Below are 21,973 nucleotides of genomic sequence, written 5' to 3'. Positions count from 1 at the left end.
TGTGACAAATACCATTTGATTTGATTTTAAAATTATAATGATTATAACTTATTGACCATTAATAATTATAATAGGTTAGTAGCTCAATTAATGAGTAGGCTAATAATATACTGAACATTAAATGTTTAATGTAGGGTTTTTAGGTTATTTAGATGCTTGAGCTTTATGATATGAAATTGCATTTCTAGGAAGGATAGCCTAAATACTTTATAAAATAGCCAACGGACCATGAGGTAAAGAAAATCCAATATATTAAATTCCCCTACTTAACACAAGAGTGTCTCAGAAGTCTTCTGTAGACCCAGTCCATAAGAAGCAAGACTAAATCCACACCTCAGAGAGAGTATCCCCAAGCGTCTCCTCTCACCGCTCTCTCACATGACACCGAGAGTCAGTGGCCAATAAGAAAACTGTCAGTATAATTGAACTGGGACGAGTCGAGTTCATGTGTTGAAATTTATGACAAACAAAGTAACGTGCTTCAACTTCAGTTTGCCGTGGGCTTCAGGTGAGGAGGTCTTCGTCAGTGCCTTCAAATGACTTTTGATATATTTTTTTAAAGAGATGACTGAAAACGACCGACACCGCTTGCAGGTGATAACATGTGCGCTGTTTACCCTCGTCACGTTACCTATCAACACCTTGGGGGACACCGACTCCTGCCCCACTGTTTGCGAATGCTCAGAGTGGAAGACTTACACTATCTCTTGCTTTGACATTGATGTCATTCCCACATTTCCTACAAGCACAGAGACAATGTAAGTATCTGTTTGTATAGGCTTATTAGGATTGATGTCTCAGTGATATTGAGCTGTGTGTGTGAAAAAGTTAAAATATACAGGATTGAAGATAAAACTATGATTTTGAGATGTATTCAGAAATTAAACTTCAGAAAAAAATACCCAATATGGCCAAAAGTATGTGGACACCCTTTCGAATTAGTGGATTTGGCTATTTTAGCCACACCCGTTGCTGACAGGTGTATACAATTGCGCACACAGACATGCAATCTCCATAGACATACATTGGCAGTAAAATGGTCTTACTGAAGAGCTCCGTGACTTTCAATGTGGCACTGTCATAGGATGCCAACAAGTCAGTTCGTCAAATGTTTGTCCTGCTAGAGCTGCCCTGGTCAACTGTAAGTGCTGTTATTGTGAAATGGAAACTTCTAGGAGCAACAACGGCTCTGAAGCGTGGAGTGGTAGGCCACACAAGCTCACAGAACGGAACCGCCGAGTGTGTACAAATCGTCTGTCCTCGGTCGCAACAATCACTACCGAGTTCCAAACTGCATCTGGAAGCAACGTCAGCACAATAACTGTTTGTCGGTATCTTTGGTAGCTCCATGGCCGAGCAGCCTAACATCACCATATGCAATGCCAAGCGTTGGCTGGAGTGGTGTAAAGCCATTGGACTCTGGAGCTTCACCATCTGGCAGTACAATGGACGAATCTGAGTTTGGCGGATGCAAGGAGAACACTATTATAGTGCCAACTGTAAAGTTTGGTGGAGGAGGAACAATGGTCTGGGGCTGTTTTTCATGGTTCGAGCTTGGCCCCTTAGTTCCAGTGAAGGGAAATCTTAATGCTACAGCATACAATGTAATTTTAGACAATTCTGTGCTTCCAACTTTGTGGCAACAGTTTGGGGAAGGCCATTTCCTGTTTTAGCATGACAATAAAAAAAAATGTATTTAACCTTTTTCTATTTAACTAGGCAAGTCAGTTAAAAACAAATTCTTATTTATAATGACGGCCTAGGAACAGTGGGTTAACTGCCTTGTTCAGGGGCAGAACGACAGATTTTTACCTTGTCAGCTCGGGGATTCGATCTAGCAACCTTTCAGTTACTGGCCCAATGCTCTAACACTAGGCTACCTGCACAATGCCACCGTGCACAAAGCGAGTTCCGTACAGAAATGGTTAATCGAGATTGGTGTGGAAGAACTTGACTGGCCTGCACAGAGCCCTGACCTCAACCTCATCGAACACCTTTGGGATGAATTGGAACGCCGACGCCGACTGCCCGACCTCACTAATGCTCTTGTGGCTGAATGGAAGCAAGTCCCCACAGCAATGTTCCAACATCTAGTGGAAAGCCTTCCCAGAAGAGTGGAGGCTGTTATAGCAGCAAAGGGGGACCAACTCCATATTAATGCCCATGATTTTGGAATAAGATGTTCGATGAGCAGGTGTTCACATACTTTTGTACATGTAGTGTATATTGGCACAGAGATGATCAAACACTAGATCGTCTAAATTACTTAATTGGCTATTATTTTCAAGAGATTGATTTTAGTCAGTAAACATTTTACAGTTTTATAAAACAGAATCCTTGGCACACTCAGCGATGCAAGGCAAACATTTCTCTTTAATGAGTTCATACCATAACGAATCTTGTCTGAGAGAACAGAGAACCAGTTTATCAGACAGCCTGTCCATGGAGCTTTGAGGGTGTTTGGGTCATGTCTGCAAAGTGTCTGTCCTCACGTGCAGTAAAGGGAAATATGCCTACATATGTGCTTATGAGAACAGGAAAGGTAAAGAAATGACCAGTAAAAAATGTTATTGAAACAAAGACATGTATTGAAAGACATTATGCAGTTTTTTTTGTTATTGGTATAACTAAATATTCAAACACAATTCAACATGTGCAAGGACAAAATCATAATTGATTAAACAAGTGAACAAATCAGTTTCTCTGAATCAGCGTTATAAAAAGATATCAGTTTTTCCTAAACATTTCAATAACTTTTTAGTGCTCGGGTTTGTCATTGTGTATTGGCTGCAGAGAGAAGAGAAGATATTGGCTTTGATATTAATATCTCTATTAAAGTCTAGGCCTATTCTGCCCCTGAATCCTTAACATATTATTCCTTTATCTGCACATGTCAGAGCAAACATCTCCTAAACGCTGTGACACTGAAAGACTATCCAGGCTCTGTAGGGACTCTGGGTAAAGAGTCAGGATTTGGTGATCTCTGGCTTTGGCCTGCAGCTTAAATGGGACCCTATTCCCTAAAGTACACTACTTTTGACCATAGGGCTCTGGCCAACAGTAGTGCACTATATAGGGAAAAGGGTGACATTTCGGACGCAGCTCTGGTCCTGTCTTGAGTGAGAACAGCAGGGCAGACAAAAAGGCCATGTCCACTTCACAGGATAATGATCGCCATGATAACTTTATTTGTAAAGCACCGTTGTCTGGAGACGCACTCATGAGTATCAGATGTCACAAAGCGGAGGGAGAGATCTTTGGTGGGCTTTTGTGCAAAAGCGACCATTTAACTCCTTACTCTTTCTTATCCTTCTGGTGACTGGGGCATCTGGTGTGTCAGCCCCCCAGGCATAGGGAGGCATCAGGGAAGGCAGGGCAAGGGTTTGTGGGGCATGGTGGGTCTACAGCCCTCCTCTGGCTGTGCGGGTTTAGGTTAAACAATACGTGTGATCATCTACATTCTGCTCCAGTTTGTTTTACCGGTATGCTCAGAAAACATTCCTCTGTTACCCATTCTTCAACCGTCCCCCTCCTCACCCAGCCGCCATCTCATGGTCTACCAAGGACACCCATCACATGAAATTATGCTCTAATCAGTGCCCCAATTCAGCCGCCCAGACACCCCCGCGACGCCACTGCATTCTTCACCCTCGCATAGTTTGCCCAATGCCCTCCAGGAAACAAAAGACCAAAAAAATATCTCCCAAAATAGTCCATAAAAGCCCAGCCCAAAATAGCCATCTGGCAACCTGCGTGTAAGACAGGGATGTTCTGATAGTTTAGGCATGAAGATGTTGTACTGTACACTGACAGGGGCACATTGTTGGAGCTGAACCCATTGTGTTAGTGCCGCTGGGACTAGGCCCCTGTCTCTTGTGTTAACACCGTGGCTAGGTGTGTCTCTCTCTCTCAATTTCAATTTAAGCGGCTTTGTTGACATGGGAAACATATTTACATTGCCAAAGCAAGTGAACTAGGTAATGAACAGTAAACAAAACATTCCAAAAGAATAGAGCCATTTCAAAGGTCATGTTATGTCTATATACAGTGTTGTAACTGAGTAAATAGTTAAAGTACAGAAGTCTCTCTGTAGTACTGCTGGTTACTGACGAGAGGTTGACTTATCAGCACATTGCTAATTGTTTCTTGTAGTGCACGCTAATAAAAAGTGTGTACCGTATCTTTGTGAGTGCACGTGTGTGTGCCACAGGGGTAAGACGGAGTACACTCTGTGTGTGTGTGTGTGTGGGGGGGGGGGGGGTATTTTTGCAGGTCTTGTCCATGCGTTGAAGAGTTAGATAAGAGGTAGAGGTACGGTGGAAAGGAAAGCAGAGACACTCTTTAACAGTCTCTGTAGCGTGACTGCTAGCTCTCCCACACCAGACGCTGGGCCTGCTCGATGCACTCAAATACAATATTTACTTTTCACAGCACATTTCTCAAACACCCAGAGAGAGAGAGTGCCATTTGAGAATAATTAGGGAGAACACATTTTTTTCAAGAGAGGGGAAAAACCCACAATAACTCTCTTCAGTCTCCTAACACTGGAATTCTTGGATTCATTCTAGAATGACAATTTTATTTAGATCCAGGTATCCGTTTTCTATAAATCCCACATCGATTGTAATTAGGGGTGAGATTGACTAATTTAGCTCTTAAGAATCGATTCCCAAATGATTTTTAAAGTAGTCACTGTGGGTCTAAAGGGTTGGGGGAAAAAATTGAAGTATAGAAGTGTGATTAATTATAGGAAATTACCATGACTAACAATTCTAAACACTGAACTGTTAGAATGAATTAATGACTTCAAACTGAACTATTTTAATTTGATAATCTGTTAATTAAGGTTTAAGAAAACAAACAGTCAGAAAAGCAATATTCATAGTTTTTTTCATTACTTTCTGCTCAAAATGCAGTTACAGAACAACGAACAGAAGAGGAAAAACACTGAGCCCAGGCACTGCATAACCTAACACTTGATAGAACACTTGAAGACAGTGATAGTGGTAGAGTACAGATTGAAGGTTTAGCCTAGGCCTACACCAATGGCGGTCAGTGCCGTTTTAAGATGAGGGAGGGCAATTTATTTTTTCCTTCTCATGAGCATGGATTTATTTATCTTATTGTAATGGGTGCGTGTTGGTGGCAGAGAAGTCAGGTGCAGGAGAAGGAACTTGGTGCAAACAGAGTCGTTTAATAAGAACTCATAACAACTCCAAAACCAAAAAAATACAATAATAATCAAATGTGTACAAAACCCGTCGCGCAACAACACATACTAGCACAAACATACAATTAAACAATCTCCGACAAGGACATGACGGGAAACGGAGGGTTAAATACACAACATATAATTGATGGGATTGGAACCAGGTGTGAAGGAAGACAAGACAAAACCAATGGAAAATGAAAAATGGATCCGTGATGACTAGAAGGTCGGTGACGTCGACCGCCGAACACCGCTCGAACAAGGAGAGGGGCTGACTTCAGCGGAAGTCGTGACACTTATAGCATATTGGATGACTGTCATTCATATTCCATTCATCAAGTTCAATGTAACATCGATAGGTTTAGGCTACTATATGATACTGAAATTTTCCCTACACCCACCATGAGGTTGCTACAACCTAGCCTATGAATGAAGGTTTACAATGTAGGTGCACACAGGTCGAGAGAAACATTTGAGGTGACAGACAGTGACACATTCAATACCGCCTTGTACACTCTTGCCTGCATCTACCTGATCTAGGATGTAATCATTAGTCACACAGTTGCAAACGAGTTTGTACGGGACAAATTCAGGTACTGTATGTTTATCCCTGTTTCGTTCCATTTGCTTCCGTTTTAAGAAGCATTTTTGAACAGAATCGGCGGAATGAATACCCCCCTGATCACGCGTGAACTCACTTCACTTTCATAGCAGCCACGTTGTATTCCTTCTCGCATCTATGCGCTCTCCCCTTCTCACCTTCTCCCTTCGTTTGTGGACTTCAATGCACAACACATTACCTGTATGTGAACAGGCAAAAAAACCTTTTCAAGCGAAGCCATATCATAACCGCTACACACAGCCTACATCGTTGTCCCCATATTAGCGAAAGTAACATCATAGTCAACATAGCTAATAGAACTAACAAGTTAGTAAACCCGCTACAATCATGCAGTAATGTTAGTGTATAGTTAGTACGCAGTTTAGCAGTTACACCGGCAAACCCCGGTGGCAATAAATTAGTAAAACCAAAAGTTTACCTTGACTTGGAAGAGTTCCAGTGTTGTGTTGGATATTCATAACCAGCTAGCTAACATTGCATCCCTCTGTTTGAGTAGGCTAAACTTGCTAGCTGCATTTGCTAGCTAATTCAATTACTATTTTGCTTCTCCTTAATCTTTGAAGAAATTGGTTTTTTCTCTCTTTGAGACAAATACTCACCACGTTTTGAGCACTACAGTGCTAGCTAGCTGCGTGCGGCTTATGCTTTCAGTACTAGATGTATTCTCTGATCCTTTGATTGGGTGGACAACATGTCAGTTCATGCTGCAAGAGCTCTGATAGGTTGGAGGGCGTCCTCCGGAAGTTGTCATAATTACTGCGTAGGTCTATGGAAGGGGATGAGAATCGTGAGCCTCCTAGGTTTTGTTTTGAAGTCAATGTACCCAGTGGAGGAAGGAAGCTAGCTGTTCTCTGGCTACACCATGGTGCTACCCTACAGAGTGCTGTTGAGGCTACTGTAGACCTTCATTGCAATAACAGTGTTTTAATAAATTATTTGGAGACGTGAATATATTTAGTGTAGTTTTATCTAAAAAGGATAACTTAAATGTTTTACAATGTCTATTTTTATGAAATTCACTGAGGAGGATGTTCCTCCCGTTCCTCCTCTAAGGGGCCTCCACTGGCCTACACTTGGCACGATTAGTGAGTACAGTTTGAAGTTGTACACTGTTACGCTGTCACTTACTAAAACATTAAGGCCATAAATAAGCCCAGTATTGCTCCATCATTCTACTTGAGAGAGAGAGAGATCTAGTAGTAAACAACACCAGCCATGTTGTCAGCCCCTCTCTGTTCTGACACCATTATAAATTACGAGGGGTTTTCCTCTCTTGAATGACAAATTGAGGGAGTCATTTTCCCCTAAAGCCTGTAGGATGCTGATTGTCTGCCCTCTGTGGCCCCAGTGTAACACTGGGTTGATTTATTATGGTGGTAGTAGTAGTAGTAGTAGTAGTAGTAGTAGTAGTAGTAGTAGTAGTTATCCAGTGAAATGGCTCAACACATTGTGATGGTGATGGGAGTCTGCTCTGTGTATCTCTGTTTGTTTGACTTTGTCAAAGAGCTGCCGTGCTCTACGCTACCACTGACCAACCCCCTGACTAGCCGCCAGCTCTCAGCACTGAATTAGTCCATTGTTTCACCAAATTGTTCTGGCGTGCCAACCTCCCCGCCCCCTTGTCCCAAATTGGTAAAGATTGGTGTGAAAATAGTTGTCAAATGGGAGTAGAGAAGGGTAAAGAAAAAGTTAGATCAATGTCACACATGCTTAGCAGAGAAGTGCAGGTGTTCCGAGCAGACGCTTAGGCACATTGAAGTAGGTCTATGGAGTATACGGCTCCATTACCATCTGAGTCAGAAGTCTAAAGAGGATCTCCATTTTCGTTGGCTGAAATTATTTTGGGGGAAATGGTCTACTGAGCGAACGATTTATCCTAGTGAAGAGCATTTAAGTAGTGTTTCTTCTCCAGGCTTGACATTCAACTGATACTTGGGGCTCGATTTAATCCGTGGTGCTGAAGATCCACACTGTAGCACGATTGACATTTTTAAAGGTCCTTTCCGATTGAGCCGACATATGCAGCGTTTCCTATGAAGGCAGACATGGGAACATTGCCTTCAGATTTCTAGCGCACTATGGCGCTACAGGTTGAAAGAGAACTTAGGTCCGATAGCTAGCTCAGCTACTGCCGCTGCGATTAACTACCGCAGCAACAACAACAAAATGTTTTTATGGAATGATATTCATAAACCACTAATAAACCACTTTTTAGTAATAAACCATTATAACACAGTGTGTTTCCCCCAGCCACCAGGTCGTAGGTGTAAGCAGGGCCAGACGTTGTTTGGTTTGGCTGAGAGCTGACGGGTTAGGTCCAGGTCCACTCCTACATACTCAGACCCAACGTTTTTGTTTTCCCCTCATGTTCCTATGACAGGGTTTACACCATACACTTCAAAGAACCCTTTCATCCAGCCCTGCATTGCATGGAGAGAGAATCTAGTAACCAGAAACATACAGTCTATCTGCCAATGTTGGTCTGGTGCCGACCCGTGTTAGCCGAGGCCGACTTCGCTGTAAGTTAAGGATCTTGTTTGATTCTATAATAAATGTGTAATACCGACAATTCTGAAATCAAAACTATCGACAGGCTTTGGAGTGATCCCGAGCTTGTACCCTCACTTGCCCCCGTTCTTCATCTCCAATCCATGTCTCTCTCTCTCTTTTCACTGTTGGGTCTACTTTTTAACTCCAAGATTAATCCATGTCTTCAGCACTCATGCGTTATGGTCTGCTTGATCAATTTCAATCGTTGTCTTCTCTGCTGCATGCCCAGTTTACAGGATACAAAGTGTATGATGAGTGTTTTCAGGGCATGCCTATAGATCCTGCAGACTGACTGAACAAGGACAGGGTTGGGGTTAATTCCACAAATTCAATTCCCTCTCCCTGTAAATTCCATTTAATTCAATTCAAATTCCAGGTCAGTCTTTAAATTCTGAGATAATTCAATTGCTCTCAATTCCAATGTTAGGTAAATTCCAATCATTCATTTCCCAATTCAATATTATCCCCAACAATTCCACAAATTTGAATTCAATTCTTTCAGGATGATCATGTCACTGTTCAGACATTCTAGCTATACTTGAAACATAGAAATACATTTTAAAATGGTTTAAAACAAATATTGCAGTACATTTTTGATACTAAGTGTATACCAGATGGGGATACATTTTTAGGATGGGAAATTATAATACACACCATAATATATACGCAAACAAACACATACTGTATAAACACACTCACTTTGTCTGTACTCATGTTATAGCCAACTCTTGACTTTTGTATGTATTCATTATCTTTAACTGGTGACATGTTTGAAGTTTGCATGTTTCAGTAATAAATAAAATGGTTAAATAGTTGTACATTTTTGCTCGATTTCTTTTGTAATTTTTACTCATTCTGTTTTGCTGCATAACACACTTACATTATTTGTCTACCCATATGATGTGGATCATTGTCAGGTTATTAGATGTATATGGTTCAGTAACAACAGAACACCGTGGTTGTAGTAACACTTTAAACAGGTAGTTTGTAAATGTGTGGAATGTGTTTTGTTTTGGGTCCACACTGGTAAGAATAACCCAACACAATGTTGAAACAGAGAACACTTCCCACCACTAGATCACATAACTAGACGTACGCTGGACGTGATCTGAACGCTGCCAACAATGTAGTAGAAGAAAGTGAAAGCTGCAACAGGGACTCTAACCAGGGCTCATCTGTGGCAAAGTGAGCTCTAACGGCCATTGCCCAGAAAGCCTAGTATTCCTCTGGGCAGAGGCAGTAGCCCTACAATGCTGGCATATGTCTTGTTACAATAGCCTACTGTAAGTGATTGACACGAACGTAATAAACATCATGAAATGGCCTAGGAAGTGCCATAAGTGTAAGCCGCCAACATAATTCATTATTTTACATGAACCTGTTTAACTGCATTGATATGGCTTAATTGACCATTGTCCATACTCGTTGTATTTGCACATAGCATGCAGTTGCACCAGGGGAATTTAAACCAAACATTTTTTTTGCTGTTTAACCATGTTTATTGATGAACTAATTTCCCATCATGAAAATGTATCCCCAATCAAAAACCTCCATCAATACCACAAAAAAAAGACAAATACTGTTTTTTACTCCAATCGTGCAACCCTCATAAAATATGACATGGCACCAGTAATGGCACCAGTATCCCAAAGTATTAAGTGAAATAAGCATAGAACACAGCATTGGCATTCATTTCAGTGTCAACCTGGTTGATTAACAACAACAAAGGCAGTGTAGAACACCATTGCCCAAAATGCATTGCACCAATAACTTTGAAAAGATTGTTCTGAAGTTTGCCCACACAAAATGTATTTTCCTATGAATAAGGTTGCACAAATATTTGTGTCTTTTCCTTTGAGTTAAGTCGCACCAAAACACGTGTGTTTTCACACAAATTAAGCAACACAAAAATGAACAAAATCTGCTGAAATACTTTTTGTACGTATTTGCACGATTTGAGTGTAAGATTGTGTTGGATCTGTCAATTTTACATGGATCTGTAAACTTTACATTGATCAGTACTCCTCTATGTCTCTTCCAGATGGCTTTTGGAGACGCGTCTGACATCAGTGCCAGGAGATGTCTTCTCCAACCTGGTCAACATCTCAAGGATGTGAGTGAATCACCATCAGCACAATCGCACAGTCTCTTTTCAACCTTATTCCCTTCCTTGTCCCTCTCTTTCTATCTCTCTGATCATCATCACAAATTCTCATCTCGTTAAGCCACAAAGCTATATTTCAATTCTTAATATCCCGACTCCACATCATCCACCTGTCTATTATCCTCCCTCTGATCCAAAAAATTGGGATCAGAGATCCAAGCCTTTTCCAAGCCTCGTCTCGCTCTCTGCTTCCTCTCTCTCTCTCTTTCTCCCCCCACTCCCCCCCCCCCCAAATATCTCTCTCTCTCTCTGTCCTCTCCTCCACTCGTGCAGATGATCTGTTCTCTGTTTAGTATCACCGCTGTCTGCTAATCACAGTTGGAAGAGCTAATGCGCTCCTAGAATAGGAATGTCAGCATTCCCACCGCAAGGGCCCAGGCATCGGCAAGGTATTCTGGTGGAGTCGCTGTACGGATCGGTGCCTCGTTCAGGGAACGGGTTAGATGATGTGGTAAAATATAAACCCAGTAGTAGAAGGTGGAAAAGGGTATCACCAAGCCAAAATGTTGAAGGCAATGCGAAAATTTGAAATTGAGTTCTTTTTAGACAACTTCTCTGAAAATATACACGAGCTAGGCCTTGATCCCAGCCTGAGGCCGGTGGCTGTGTCCAAGTCCTACATGAGGAAAGAAGAGCAAAAGGAGATGTTTTCCCCAGCCTCATCCAGCACACCTCTATATCGCCCAACAGAATCGCAGGTCAGCGGTTTTCGTCATCAATCTTGTTCTGGGGGTAGCTCTGCAGAGTGGTCGCTAGCTGGCACAGCCAGAAAGTAATCAAATCTGATTTTAAACCTAACCTTAACCACACTGCTAACCCTAATGCCTAACCTTAAATGAAGATCAAAAAGTTTTAAATATATATATATCATACATTTTTACTACATAGACAATTTTGACTTCGCAGCTGCCCAGTTCTGCCTCCGGGACAAGACCCATGACAATAAGCTTCAACCTGCCACAGAATACTGGAATAGAGACTCTTTTTAACCTATAGTCTAGACAGTCTAAACTGGAAGTACTTGTTTAACCCCCTTAATTTAGCAGCATGTAAATAGTATTTATTAGCAATCAGGAGCAATTCTAGTCTAGTGCACTGCACTTTAAATACTAACCCTGCTTTCTCACAATGAAGAGACTCATTCCATTTCTGATATAGATTCATAATCTCAGTCTGTTTTATATGCCATTAGACTACACACTAACTACACAGTAGTTATTCAGTAATAACAAATGAAAGCAGTGGTACTGATGACTGGGTAATGGATATGTAGGGTGCATACATACCTGTTAAATTACCCATGGATTTCGAGGCATTGGTTAGAGGTGGGTGGTTAAGACTATAGGACTGAGGCTAAAACTTGGCTTTGGATTGAGGATCATTAGTCCAGTAGCTTTACTTTTCTTAGTGGTTCAGGTACACGCCCCTCCGTATTTATTTGGACAGTGAAGCTAACATATTTTTACATTGGGCTCTATACTCCAGCATTTTGAATGTTTCAATTGAGGCTTACAGTACAGAATCTCACCTTTTATTTGAGGGTATTTTCATATGTATCTTTTTTAGCGTCCCTCCCCCCCCCCCCATTTTGAAGATTTTTGGACAAAAGAATTTGGACAAATTCACTAATAGTGTAGTCAAAAGTTTAATATTTGGTCCCATATCCTTAGCACGCAATGACTACATCAAACTTGTGACTCTACACACTTGTTGAATGCATTTGCAGATTGTTTTGGTTGTGTTTCAGATTGTTTTGCCCAATTAGGAACTGAATGGTGAATAATCTTGTGTCATCTTGGAGTAACTTTTATTGTAAATAAGAAAATAATGTTTCTGAACACTTTACAGTAATGTGGATGCTACCATGATTATGGATAATCATGAATGAATCGCAACAAGAGCAAAGATCATACCCCCACAAAAATGCTAGCCTCTCCTTTTACTGGTAATGGTGAGATGTGTAACGGATGTCGTCTGAAGAAGTGGACCAAGGTGCAGCGGAGTTAGTGTTCATTATTAGAATTTAATATAATCAACGTGAACACTATACAAAACAAGAAATGAGCAAACCGACAGCAAACAGTCCTGTCTGGAACAAAACACTGACAGAAACAATTACCCACAAACCCAAAGGAAAAACATGCTCCTTATGTGTGACTCCCAATCAGCAGCAACGAGCTTCAGCTGTGCCTGATTGGGAGCCACACACACACGGCCCAAAACAAAGAAATACAAAAACATAGAAAAAGGAACATAGAACGCCCACCCAATGTAACACCCTGGCCTAACCAAAATAAAGAACAAAAACCCCTCTCTATGGCCAGGGCGTTACAAGATGTTAGAATTTGATTTGGCAATATGATGTTTGTTCCTCTGTAAATTTCTCACTCATCATTATTCACAATTCATTCATGATTATCCATAATCATGGTAACATCCACATTAATGTAGAAGTGTTCAGAAACATTATTTTCCTATTTACAATAGAAGTTACTCCAAGATGACAGTAGATTATTCACCGTTCAGTTCCTATTGGGCACAACGTAATCCAAAGCACAAACAAAACAAACTGCAAATGCATCCATCAAGTTTGTAGAGTCACAAGCTTGATGTACAGAGCCTTCGGAGAGTATTCAGATCACTTGCCTTTTTCCACATTTTGTTACGTCACAGCCTTATTCTTAAATAGATTCAATTATATGTTTTCTTCATCAATCTACACTCAATACCCCATAATGACAAAGTGAAAACAGTTTACTTTTTAAATGTGTACATTTATTTAAAAAAATAAAAACAGAAATACCTTATTTACATAAGTATTCAGACTCTTTGCTATGAGACGCGAAATTGAGCTCAGGTGCATCCTGTTTCCATTGATCATCCTTGAGATGTTTTTACAACTTGATTAGAGTCTACCTGTGGTAAATTCAGTTGATTGGACATGATTTGGAAAGGCACACACCTGTCTATATAAGGTCCCACAGTTGACAGTGCATGTCAGAGCAAAAACCAAGCCATGAGGTTGAAGGAATTGTCCGTAGAGATCCGAGACAGGATTGTGTCGAGGCACAGATCTGGGGAAGGGTACCAAAACATTTCTGCAGCTTTGAAGGTCCCCAAGAACACAGTGACCTCCATCATTCTTAAATGGAAGAAGTTTGTAATTACCAATACTCTTCCAAGAGCTGGCCACCTGCCCAAACTGAACAGGGAGGTGACCAAGAACCCGATGGTCACTCTGACAGAGCTCCAGAGTTCCTCTGTGGAGATGGGAGAACCTTCCAGAAGGACAACCATCTCTGCAGAACTCCACCAATCAAGCCTTTATGGTACAGTAGAGTGGCCAGACAGAAGCCACTCCTCAGTGAAAGGCACATGATATCCCGCTTGGAGTTTGCCAAAAGGCACCTAAAGGACTCTCAGACCATGAGAAACAAGATTCTCTGGTCTGTTTAAACCAAGATTGAACACTTTGGTCTGAATGCCAAGCGTCAGATCTGGAGGAAACCTGTCACCGTCCCTACAGTGAAGCAGGGTGGTGGCAGCATCATGCTGTGGGGATGTTTTTCAGCAGCAGGCACAGGGAGACTAGTCAGGATTGAGGGAAAGATGAATGGAGCAAGGTACAGGGAGAACCTTGATGAAAACCTGCTCCAGAGCACTCAACACCTCAGACTGGGGCAAAGGTTCACCTTCCAACAGGGCAACGACCCTAAGCACACAGCCAAGACAATGCAGGAGTGGCTTTGGGACAAGTCTCTGAATGTCCTTGAGTGGCCCAGCCAGAGCCTGGACTTGAACTCGATCAAATATCTCTGGAGAGACCTGAAAACAGCTGTGCAGTGACGCTCCCCATCCAACCTGACAGAGCTTGAGCGGATCTGCAGAGAAGAATGGCAGAAACTCCCCAAATACAGGTGTGATAAGCTTGTAGCGTCATACCCAAGAAGACTTGAGGCTGCAATCACTGCCCATGGTGATTCAACAAAGTCCTGAGTAAATTGTCTGAATACTTATTTAAATGTGATATTTACGGGGGGTTTTGTATATAAATTTGCTAAAATTGATGGGGTATTGTCTGTAGATTGATGAGAGAAAAAAATATGTAATCCATTTTATAATAAGGCATAACAAAACAAACATAACAAAATGTGGAAAAGGTCAAGGGGTCTGAATACTTTCCGAATGCACTGTAGTTGTTGCGTGCTAGGAATATGGGACCAAATACAAACTTTTTTACTACTTTAATACACAAATAAGTGAATTTATCCAAATATTTATGAAAAAAACATCTTCAAAGAGGGGGACAAGATGCATAAAGTGATTTCATTTCTAAACAGTACAACCGGTATGTATGAAAATAGCCACAAATGAAAGGTGACATTCTGTACTGTCGCCTCATTTGATCTCAAATCCAAAATGCCGGAGTATACAAAGTTGATCTTCACTGTCCAAATAAATACGGAAAGGAGTGTAGATGACAGTAAATCACATGTTGTATAATAATTGGTATGTTTGCGCAATACCTTTTAATTGTATTTGATAAAATGTTACACAGTAAAACCATATGTGTAAAGAATGTGGAGGAAAGAGTGTAAAATTGATCTTTAATTGTATTAAAGATACCCTATGTCTTTTCTGTATGTTGAAAATCCCTATATCAAAGTATGATGGTTTGTTCCTTTCAGATACATATCAGTGGACGTAACACTGGCAGGACTTGAGAGGCATTCCTTCTACAATCTAAAGAAAATCACCCACATGTGAGTAGAGGATATGTACGCTCCCCTCCATATGTATTTGAACAGTGAAGATAAAAAATTATTTGTCTCTATACTCCAGCATTTTAGATTTGAGCTAGAATGTTTCATATGAGGCGACAGTACATAATGTCACCTTTTAATTTGACGGTATTTTCCTACAAATCTGTTTTAATGTTTAGAAACGAAAGCACTTTATAGATCTAGTCCCCCCATTTGAAGAAGTCATGAAAATACCCTCAAATAAAAGGTGACATTCTGTACTGTCTCCTCATATGAAACATTTGATCTCAAATCCAAAATGCTGGAACTTCACAAAATGTTTTGCTTCACTGTCCAAATACATAGGAGTGTTTTTTTCTAATAATGACTCTTATTAAACACATTATGGTCAAGAAGTTAGACGAATTTGCCTTATTTTCAGGATCGTAAATAGTGTTCTCCCCTTCCATGCCGCAAACCATTGCGAGCGCCAGCATATGCATACACGATCAACAGATATTCTAGAACTGTTACCCAACAGCGTTTCCATAACAGTTACGGTTGACGACAACATTTCATAACATCTGAAGAGCGTGGCTTTGCCGTCCCATGTTACTCTGGGGCAGCACTTTAGCGAAGTGCCTTCTGACATAATGACGTTGGAGAGAATAATTGATACGTAGAGTATCGGTCTCCTGTCCATCATCACTAGGTCTGGGTCTAAACAGACAGAAGTAACAGCGTGCAACTGGAGATGTTAGGAGAGAGGGAAAGCCAACAGTCAATGTGGTTTTCCTACCCATGCCTGAGCTGCTGTAGAGGCGTCTCATAAACAGCAAGTTGGTTTGCGTGATGGCCTTAGTCGTCTCTATATCTGCGTCTGATGTATGTTCTTTCTAAGGTCTGACCGCTAAGTTGCATGGGATGAGATCATTTATTTGCTTTGCGTCAAGACTAATCAAGCTTCTTCATCACAATAGTACAGAACACTGACTTTTCCCTTATCTCGTATTCCATTGATGTCCATCAGCACAGTCCCCACTGTGACAGGCTCTATATTTGGCCAATCCCTGTCCTGGCTCACGCTCTCTGATAGGCTCAAAGTGTAGAGACCAAGAGAGTTTCTCCCACACTAAGAAGAGTTCATAGCCCATTATTTCTATTGGATCACCGGGGTCTGTTCAGACCTGATTGGTCCAGTGGTTGTGCCACATCACATAATAATGGCATCGCTCTCCTGTTTCCTCCATGGGTCAGACACAAAGGCCGGACCAAGAGGAGGTGGAGGGTGGCAAGGGCTGTTCGGGGAGCCAAGGAGCTGAGGTCTGAGAGGGAGGGATGTAGAAGGTGGAGAGTGGGATGGGGTAGAAGGGTGGAGGGTAGCAGTTCACTGCACACAGACACACCAACTCAGGGACTGAGAGGCAGGGAGGGAGGTGGGGTGGTGGAGGACGAGGTGGGGTGGAGGTTGGAAGGTAGCTGTTCACTGCACACAAACACACACAGTGGCTCAGACTCTCAGTGGTCAGAACATGTTGGCTAGGGTGCTGATTGCGGTTACCTAGGTGTGTGAAGGAGGGCTAGGTTCACACATTCCCCAGCTTTCATCCACACCACATGGGTTAGACAAGCAAAGAGGAGAGCCCCCTTGGCCCTCTCTATGGCCGATGGGTGCACCAGAGTCAACACACTAATGAAACGTTAATTGAACCTTGACTTCCAGAGTTGGATGTATGTGGAGACTTTGGAGATTTTCCTCCTGGTCTTTCCGATAGGCAGACATGCACCTTGCCCTCTTCTGTCAGCACTCAGTGTGTGTGTGTGTGGGGGGGGGGGGGGAGATCTTAGGGTGTGTGAATGTAAGTAAGCGTTTCACTGTTAGTCTACACCTGTTGTTTTACGAAGTATGTGACGAATAAGATTTGATGTGTGTGTGTGTGTGTCAGTGAACCTAAAGCACGGACTTGACTTTTAGAGAACATGAAAGGAAACTGTAAAGGACTAGTGGGGATGAATACAACCCTATATACTCCACAACATGTCCTGTATATTCAGTGACACAGGAATGTCAACCGACTAAGCAAAGCAAAGGATGTATGAGCACTTAATCCTAGGATACACAGAAGTACATGTCAAACTGGAAAACATCATGTTTACTGTACTTTTTACGGTGTATTTGTGTTTTCCATTTCAGAGAGATCCGGAACGCAAAGAGTCTGTCATACATCGACCCAGAAGCATTTAAGAACCTTCCAAACCTGAAATACCTGTGAGCTCATTTAGAAATCATACGTGTATTATAAGCGTCTTTTTTCAAAATCAAAACCATCTTGGCTTTGAAAACGCTAATGTAAGTGAAAAACTGACAACCTTACTTTAACACAAGATACAATAGATGAGACTTGTCTTCAAATATTTGGCTTTGGCTGTAATTGAGCAATTATATCCAATCTATTCAACTTAAAAGGTTCCTATTGTATATGCCAGTACTGTCATGTTATATTTTATACTCTGTGGTAGCTTGACTGGTGAGGGAGTCTGCTTGGTCACTGCCAGCTATCTTTCCATCTCTCTCTTGGTTTTGATTGGGATAGTCTGCTTGGTCATCGCCTGCCAGCTATCTAACCATCTTTCTTGGTTCCTTCTAGGGGTATTTTCAATACTGGCCTCACCATCTTTCCTGATCTCACCAACATCCACTCAGATGATATGAACTTTATACTGTAAGCAAACTACAATACTAATACACACTACCTTTGTTAGCACTATACTCTTACAAGTAGGTACTGTCTCACAAGTATTACAACCATAACATTACATATTTCAGTAATAATTCCATACATTCCAGTATTCCATTCAATACCTCACTCATTTGTCATATTAAATGTGGAAAATAATGGCATTTTGTATCCGTAAGTCGATTGAGGTTTAAATCTCTTTTATGAGACTGACATCACACACACTCCTCTACATATTTATTTGGACAGTGAAGCTAAAACTTTGAATGAAGCTCTATACTCTGTACAAAATAGCATTTGAGGCGACAGTACAGAATGTCACCTTTTCATTTGACGGTAATTTCATACATATCGGTTTTATCGATTAGAAATGAAGGCACTTTATGTATCTACAGTCGTGGCCAAAAGTTTTGAGAATGACACAAATATTAATTTTCACAAAGTCTGCTGCCTCAGTGTCTAGATATTTTTGTCATATGTTACTATGGAATACTGAAGTATAATTACAAGCATTTCATAAGTGTCAAAGGCTTTTATTGACAATTACATAAAGTTGATGCAAAGAGTCAATATTTGCAGTGTTGACACTTCTTTTTCAAGACTTCTGCAATCCACCCTGGCATGCTGTCAATTAACTTCTGGGCCACATCCTGACTGATGGCAGCCCATTCTTGCATAATCCACGCTTGGAGTTTGTCAGAATTTGTGGGTTTTTGTTTGAACACCCGCCTCTTGAGGATTGACCACAAGTTCTCAATGGGATTAAGGTCTGGGGAGTTTCCTGGCCATGGACCCAAAATATCGATGCTTTGTTCCCCGAGCCACTTAGTTATCAATTTTGCATAATGGCAAGGTGCTCCATCATGCTGGAAAAGGCAATGTTTGTCACCAAACTGTTCCTGGATGGTTGGGAGATGTTGCTCTCGGAGGATGTGTTGGTACCATTCTTTATTCATGACTGTGTTCTTAGGCAAAATTGTGAGTGAGCCCACTCCCTTGGCTGAGAAGCAACCCCAAACATGAATGGGCTCAGGATGCTTTACTGTTGGCATGACACAGGACTGATGGTAGCGCTCACCTTGTCTTCTCCGGACAAGCTTTTTTCGGATGCCCCAAACAATCGGAAAGGGGATTCATCAGAGAAAATGACTTTACCCCAGTCCTCAGCAGTCCAATCCCTGCGCCTTTTGCAGAATATCAGTCTGTCCCTGATGTTTTTCCTGGAGAGAAGTGGCTTCTTTGCTGCCCTTCTTGACACCAGGCCATCCTCCAAAAGTCTTTGCCTCACTGTGCGTGCAGATGCACTCACACCTGCCTGCTGCCATTCCTGAGCAAGCTCTGTACTGGTGGTGCCCCGATCCCGCAGCTGAATCAACTTTAGGAGACGGTCCTGGCGCTTGCTGGACTTTCTTGGGCGCCCTGAAGCCTTCTTCACAACAATTGAACCGCTCTCTTTGAAGTTCTTGATGATCCAAGAAATGGTTGATTTAGGTGCAATCTTACTGGCAGCAATATCCTTGCCTGTGAAGTCCTTTTTGTGCAAAGCAATGATGACGGCACGTGTTTCCTTGCAGGTAACCGTGGTAGACAGAGGAAGAACAATGATTCCAAGCACCACCCTCCTTTTGAAGCTTCCAGTCTGTTATTCGAACTCAATCAGCATGACAGTGTTCTGCAGCCTTGTCCTCGTCAACACTCACACCTGTGTTAACAAGAGAATCACTGACATGATGTCAGCTGGTCCTTTTGTGGCAGGGCTGAAATGCAGTGGAAATGTTTTTTGGGGATTCAGTTCATTTGCATGGCAAATAGGGACTTTGCAATTAATTGCAATTCATCTGATCACTCTTCATAACATTCTGGAGTATATGCAAATTGCCATCATACAAACTGAGGCAGCAGACTTTGTGAAAATTAATATTTGTGTCATTCTCAAAACTTTTGGCCACGACTGTAGTCCTCCGATTTGAAGGTGTCATAAGTATTTGGACAAATACACTATAAGTGTATAAAAAAAATTCAAAAGTTTGTGACTCTACAAACTTGTTGGATGCATTTGCAGTTTGTTTTGGTTGTGTTTCAGATTATGTTGTGCCCAATAGAAATGAATGGTAAATATTGTATTGTGTCGTTTTGGAGTCACGTTGTGGGTAAATAAGAACATAATATGTTTCTGAACACATATGTGTCATGAGTGAATTGTGAATAATGATGAGCGAATAAGTTACAGTGGCATAAATATCATACCCCACCCCAAAAAATGGGGGCATGATCAATTAAATAAAAATTGCATCTTTAACTTTCTCACTCATCATTATTCACGATTCATTCATGATTATCCATAGTCATGGTAGCATCCACATTAATGTAGAAGTATTTAGAAATATTATATTCTTATTTACAATAAAAGTGATTCCAAAATAACACAATACATTATTTACCATTAATTTCTATTGGGCACAACCTAATCCGGAACACATGCATCCAACAAGTTTGTAGAGTCACAAGCTTGATGTAGTCGTTGCGTGCTAAGAATATGGGATCATATGCTAAACTTTTGACTGAATATAATAAACTAGAAGTGAATTTGTCCAAATACTCATGACACCTTCAAATGGGGAACTAGATGCATAAAGTGGTTTCATTTCAAAACGGTAAAACGGATAAGTATAAAAATACCCTCAAATAAAAGGTGAAAATATGTACTGTCACCTCATATAAAACGTTTCATCTCAAATCCAATATTCTGGGGTATAGAGCCAAATTAAGGAATGTAGCTATACTGTCAAAACACATATGTAGGGGAGTGTAGAAGCATCATCCTGTCCTCTCTAAAGAGCTGTCTTATTTATAGTAAGGATTTTCCAATCCATTATGTCTCGCCTGTCGTCTAATGCCAGTGGTTACTATAGTGCTAGGAGATGTACTTAGCTATTTTCCATTCTGTGGCATTCCATTCCTTTTTTCTACTCTCTGACGAGGTTTTCTATACACTACCGGTCAAAAGTTTTAGAACACCTACTCATTCTAGGGTTTTTCTTTATTTTTTACTATTTTCTACATTGTAGAATAATAGTGAAGACATCAGAACTATGAAATAGCACATATGGAATCCTGTAGTAACCAAAAAAGTGTTAACCAAATCAAAATATATTTGAAATTCTTCAAATAGCCTCCCTTTGCCTTGATGACAGCTTTGCACACTCTTGGCATTCTCTCAACCAGCTTCATGAGGTAGTCACCTGGAATGCATTTCAATTAACATGTGTGCCTTCTTAAAAGTTAATTTGTGGAATTTCTTTCCTTTTTAATGCATTTGAGCCAATCAGTTGTGTTGTGACAAGGTAGGGGTAGTATACAGAAGATAGCCCTATTTGGTAAAAGACCAAGTCCATATTATGGCAAGAACAGCTCAAATAAGCAAAGAGAAACGACAGTCCATCATTACTTTAAGACATGAAGGTCAGCCAATATGGAACATTTCTTTGAAAGTTTATTCAAGTGCAGTCGCAAAAAAACATCAATCGCTATGATGAAACTGGCTCTCATGAGGACCGCCACAGGAATGGAAGACACAGCGTTCCCTCTGCTGCAGAGGATAAGTTCATTGGAGTTACCCGTCTCAGAAATTGCAGCGCAAATAAATGCTTCACAGAGTACAAGTAAAAGACACATCCCAACATCGACTGTTCAGAGGAGACTGTGTGAATCAGGCCTTCATGGTCGAATTGCTGCAAAGAAAACACTACCAAAGGACACCAATAATAAGAAGAGACTTGCTTTGGCCAAGAAACACAAGCAATGGACATTAGACTGGTGGAAATTTGTCCTTTGGTCTGGAGTCCAAATTTTGGTTACAACCGCCGTGTCTATGTGAGATGTGATGATCTCCGCATGTGTATTTCCCACAGTGAAGCATGGAGGAGGAGGTGTTATGGTGTGGGGGGG

At 41.2% G+C, this 21,973-nt stretch overlaps 1 protein-coding gene across 1 annotated transcript in view; it reads left to right on the top strand.

Moving 5' to 3' along the window:
- The first annotated feature begins 291 nt into the window (after positions 1–291).
- LOC115174617 (thyrotropin receptor) overlaps positions 292–21,973 on the top strand; it is a 34,673-nt gene continuing 12,991 nt past the window's right edge. The window contains exons 1-5 of the mRNA XM_029733318.1: positions 292–758; positions 10,423–10,494; positions 15,234–15,308; positions 17,482–17,556; positions 17,936–18,010. Coding sequence (XP_029589178.1) covers positions 565–758; positions 10,423–10,494; positions 15,234–15,308; positions 17,482–17,556; positions 17,936–18,010 — 491 coding nt within the window. The 5' untranslated portion in view covers positions 292–564. The remainder of the gene's footprint in view (positions 759–10,422; positions 10,495–15,233; positions 15,309–17,481; positions 17,557–17,935; positions 18,011–21,973) is intronic.

This window comes from Salmo trutta, chromosome 35 (assembly GCF_901001165.1).
Source record: "Salmo trutta chromosome 35, fSalTru1.1, whole genome shotgun sequence".
Lineage (NCBI taxonomy): Eukaryota > Metazoa > Chordata > Actinopteri > Salmoniformes > Salmonidae > Salmo > Salmo trutta.
The sequence above is the reverse complement of the archived record's forward strand: the minus strand, read 5'-3'. Positions and strand labels throughout refer to the sequence as shown.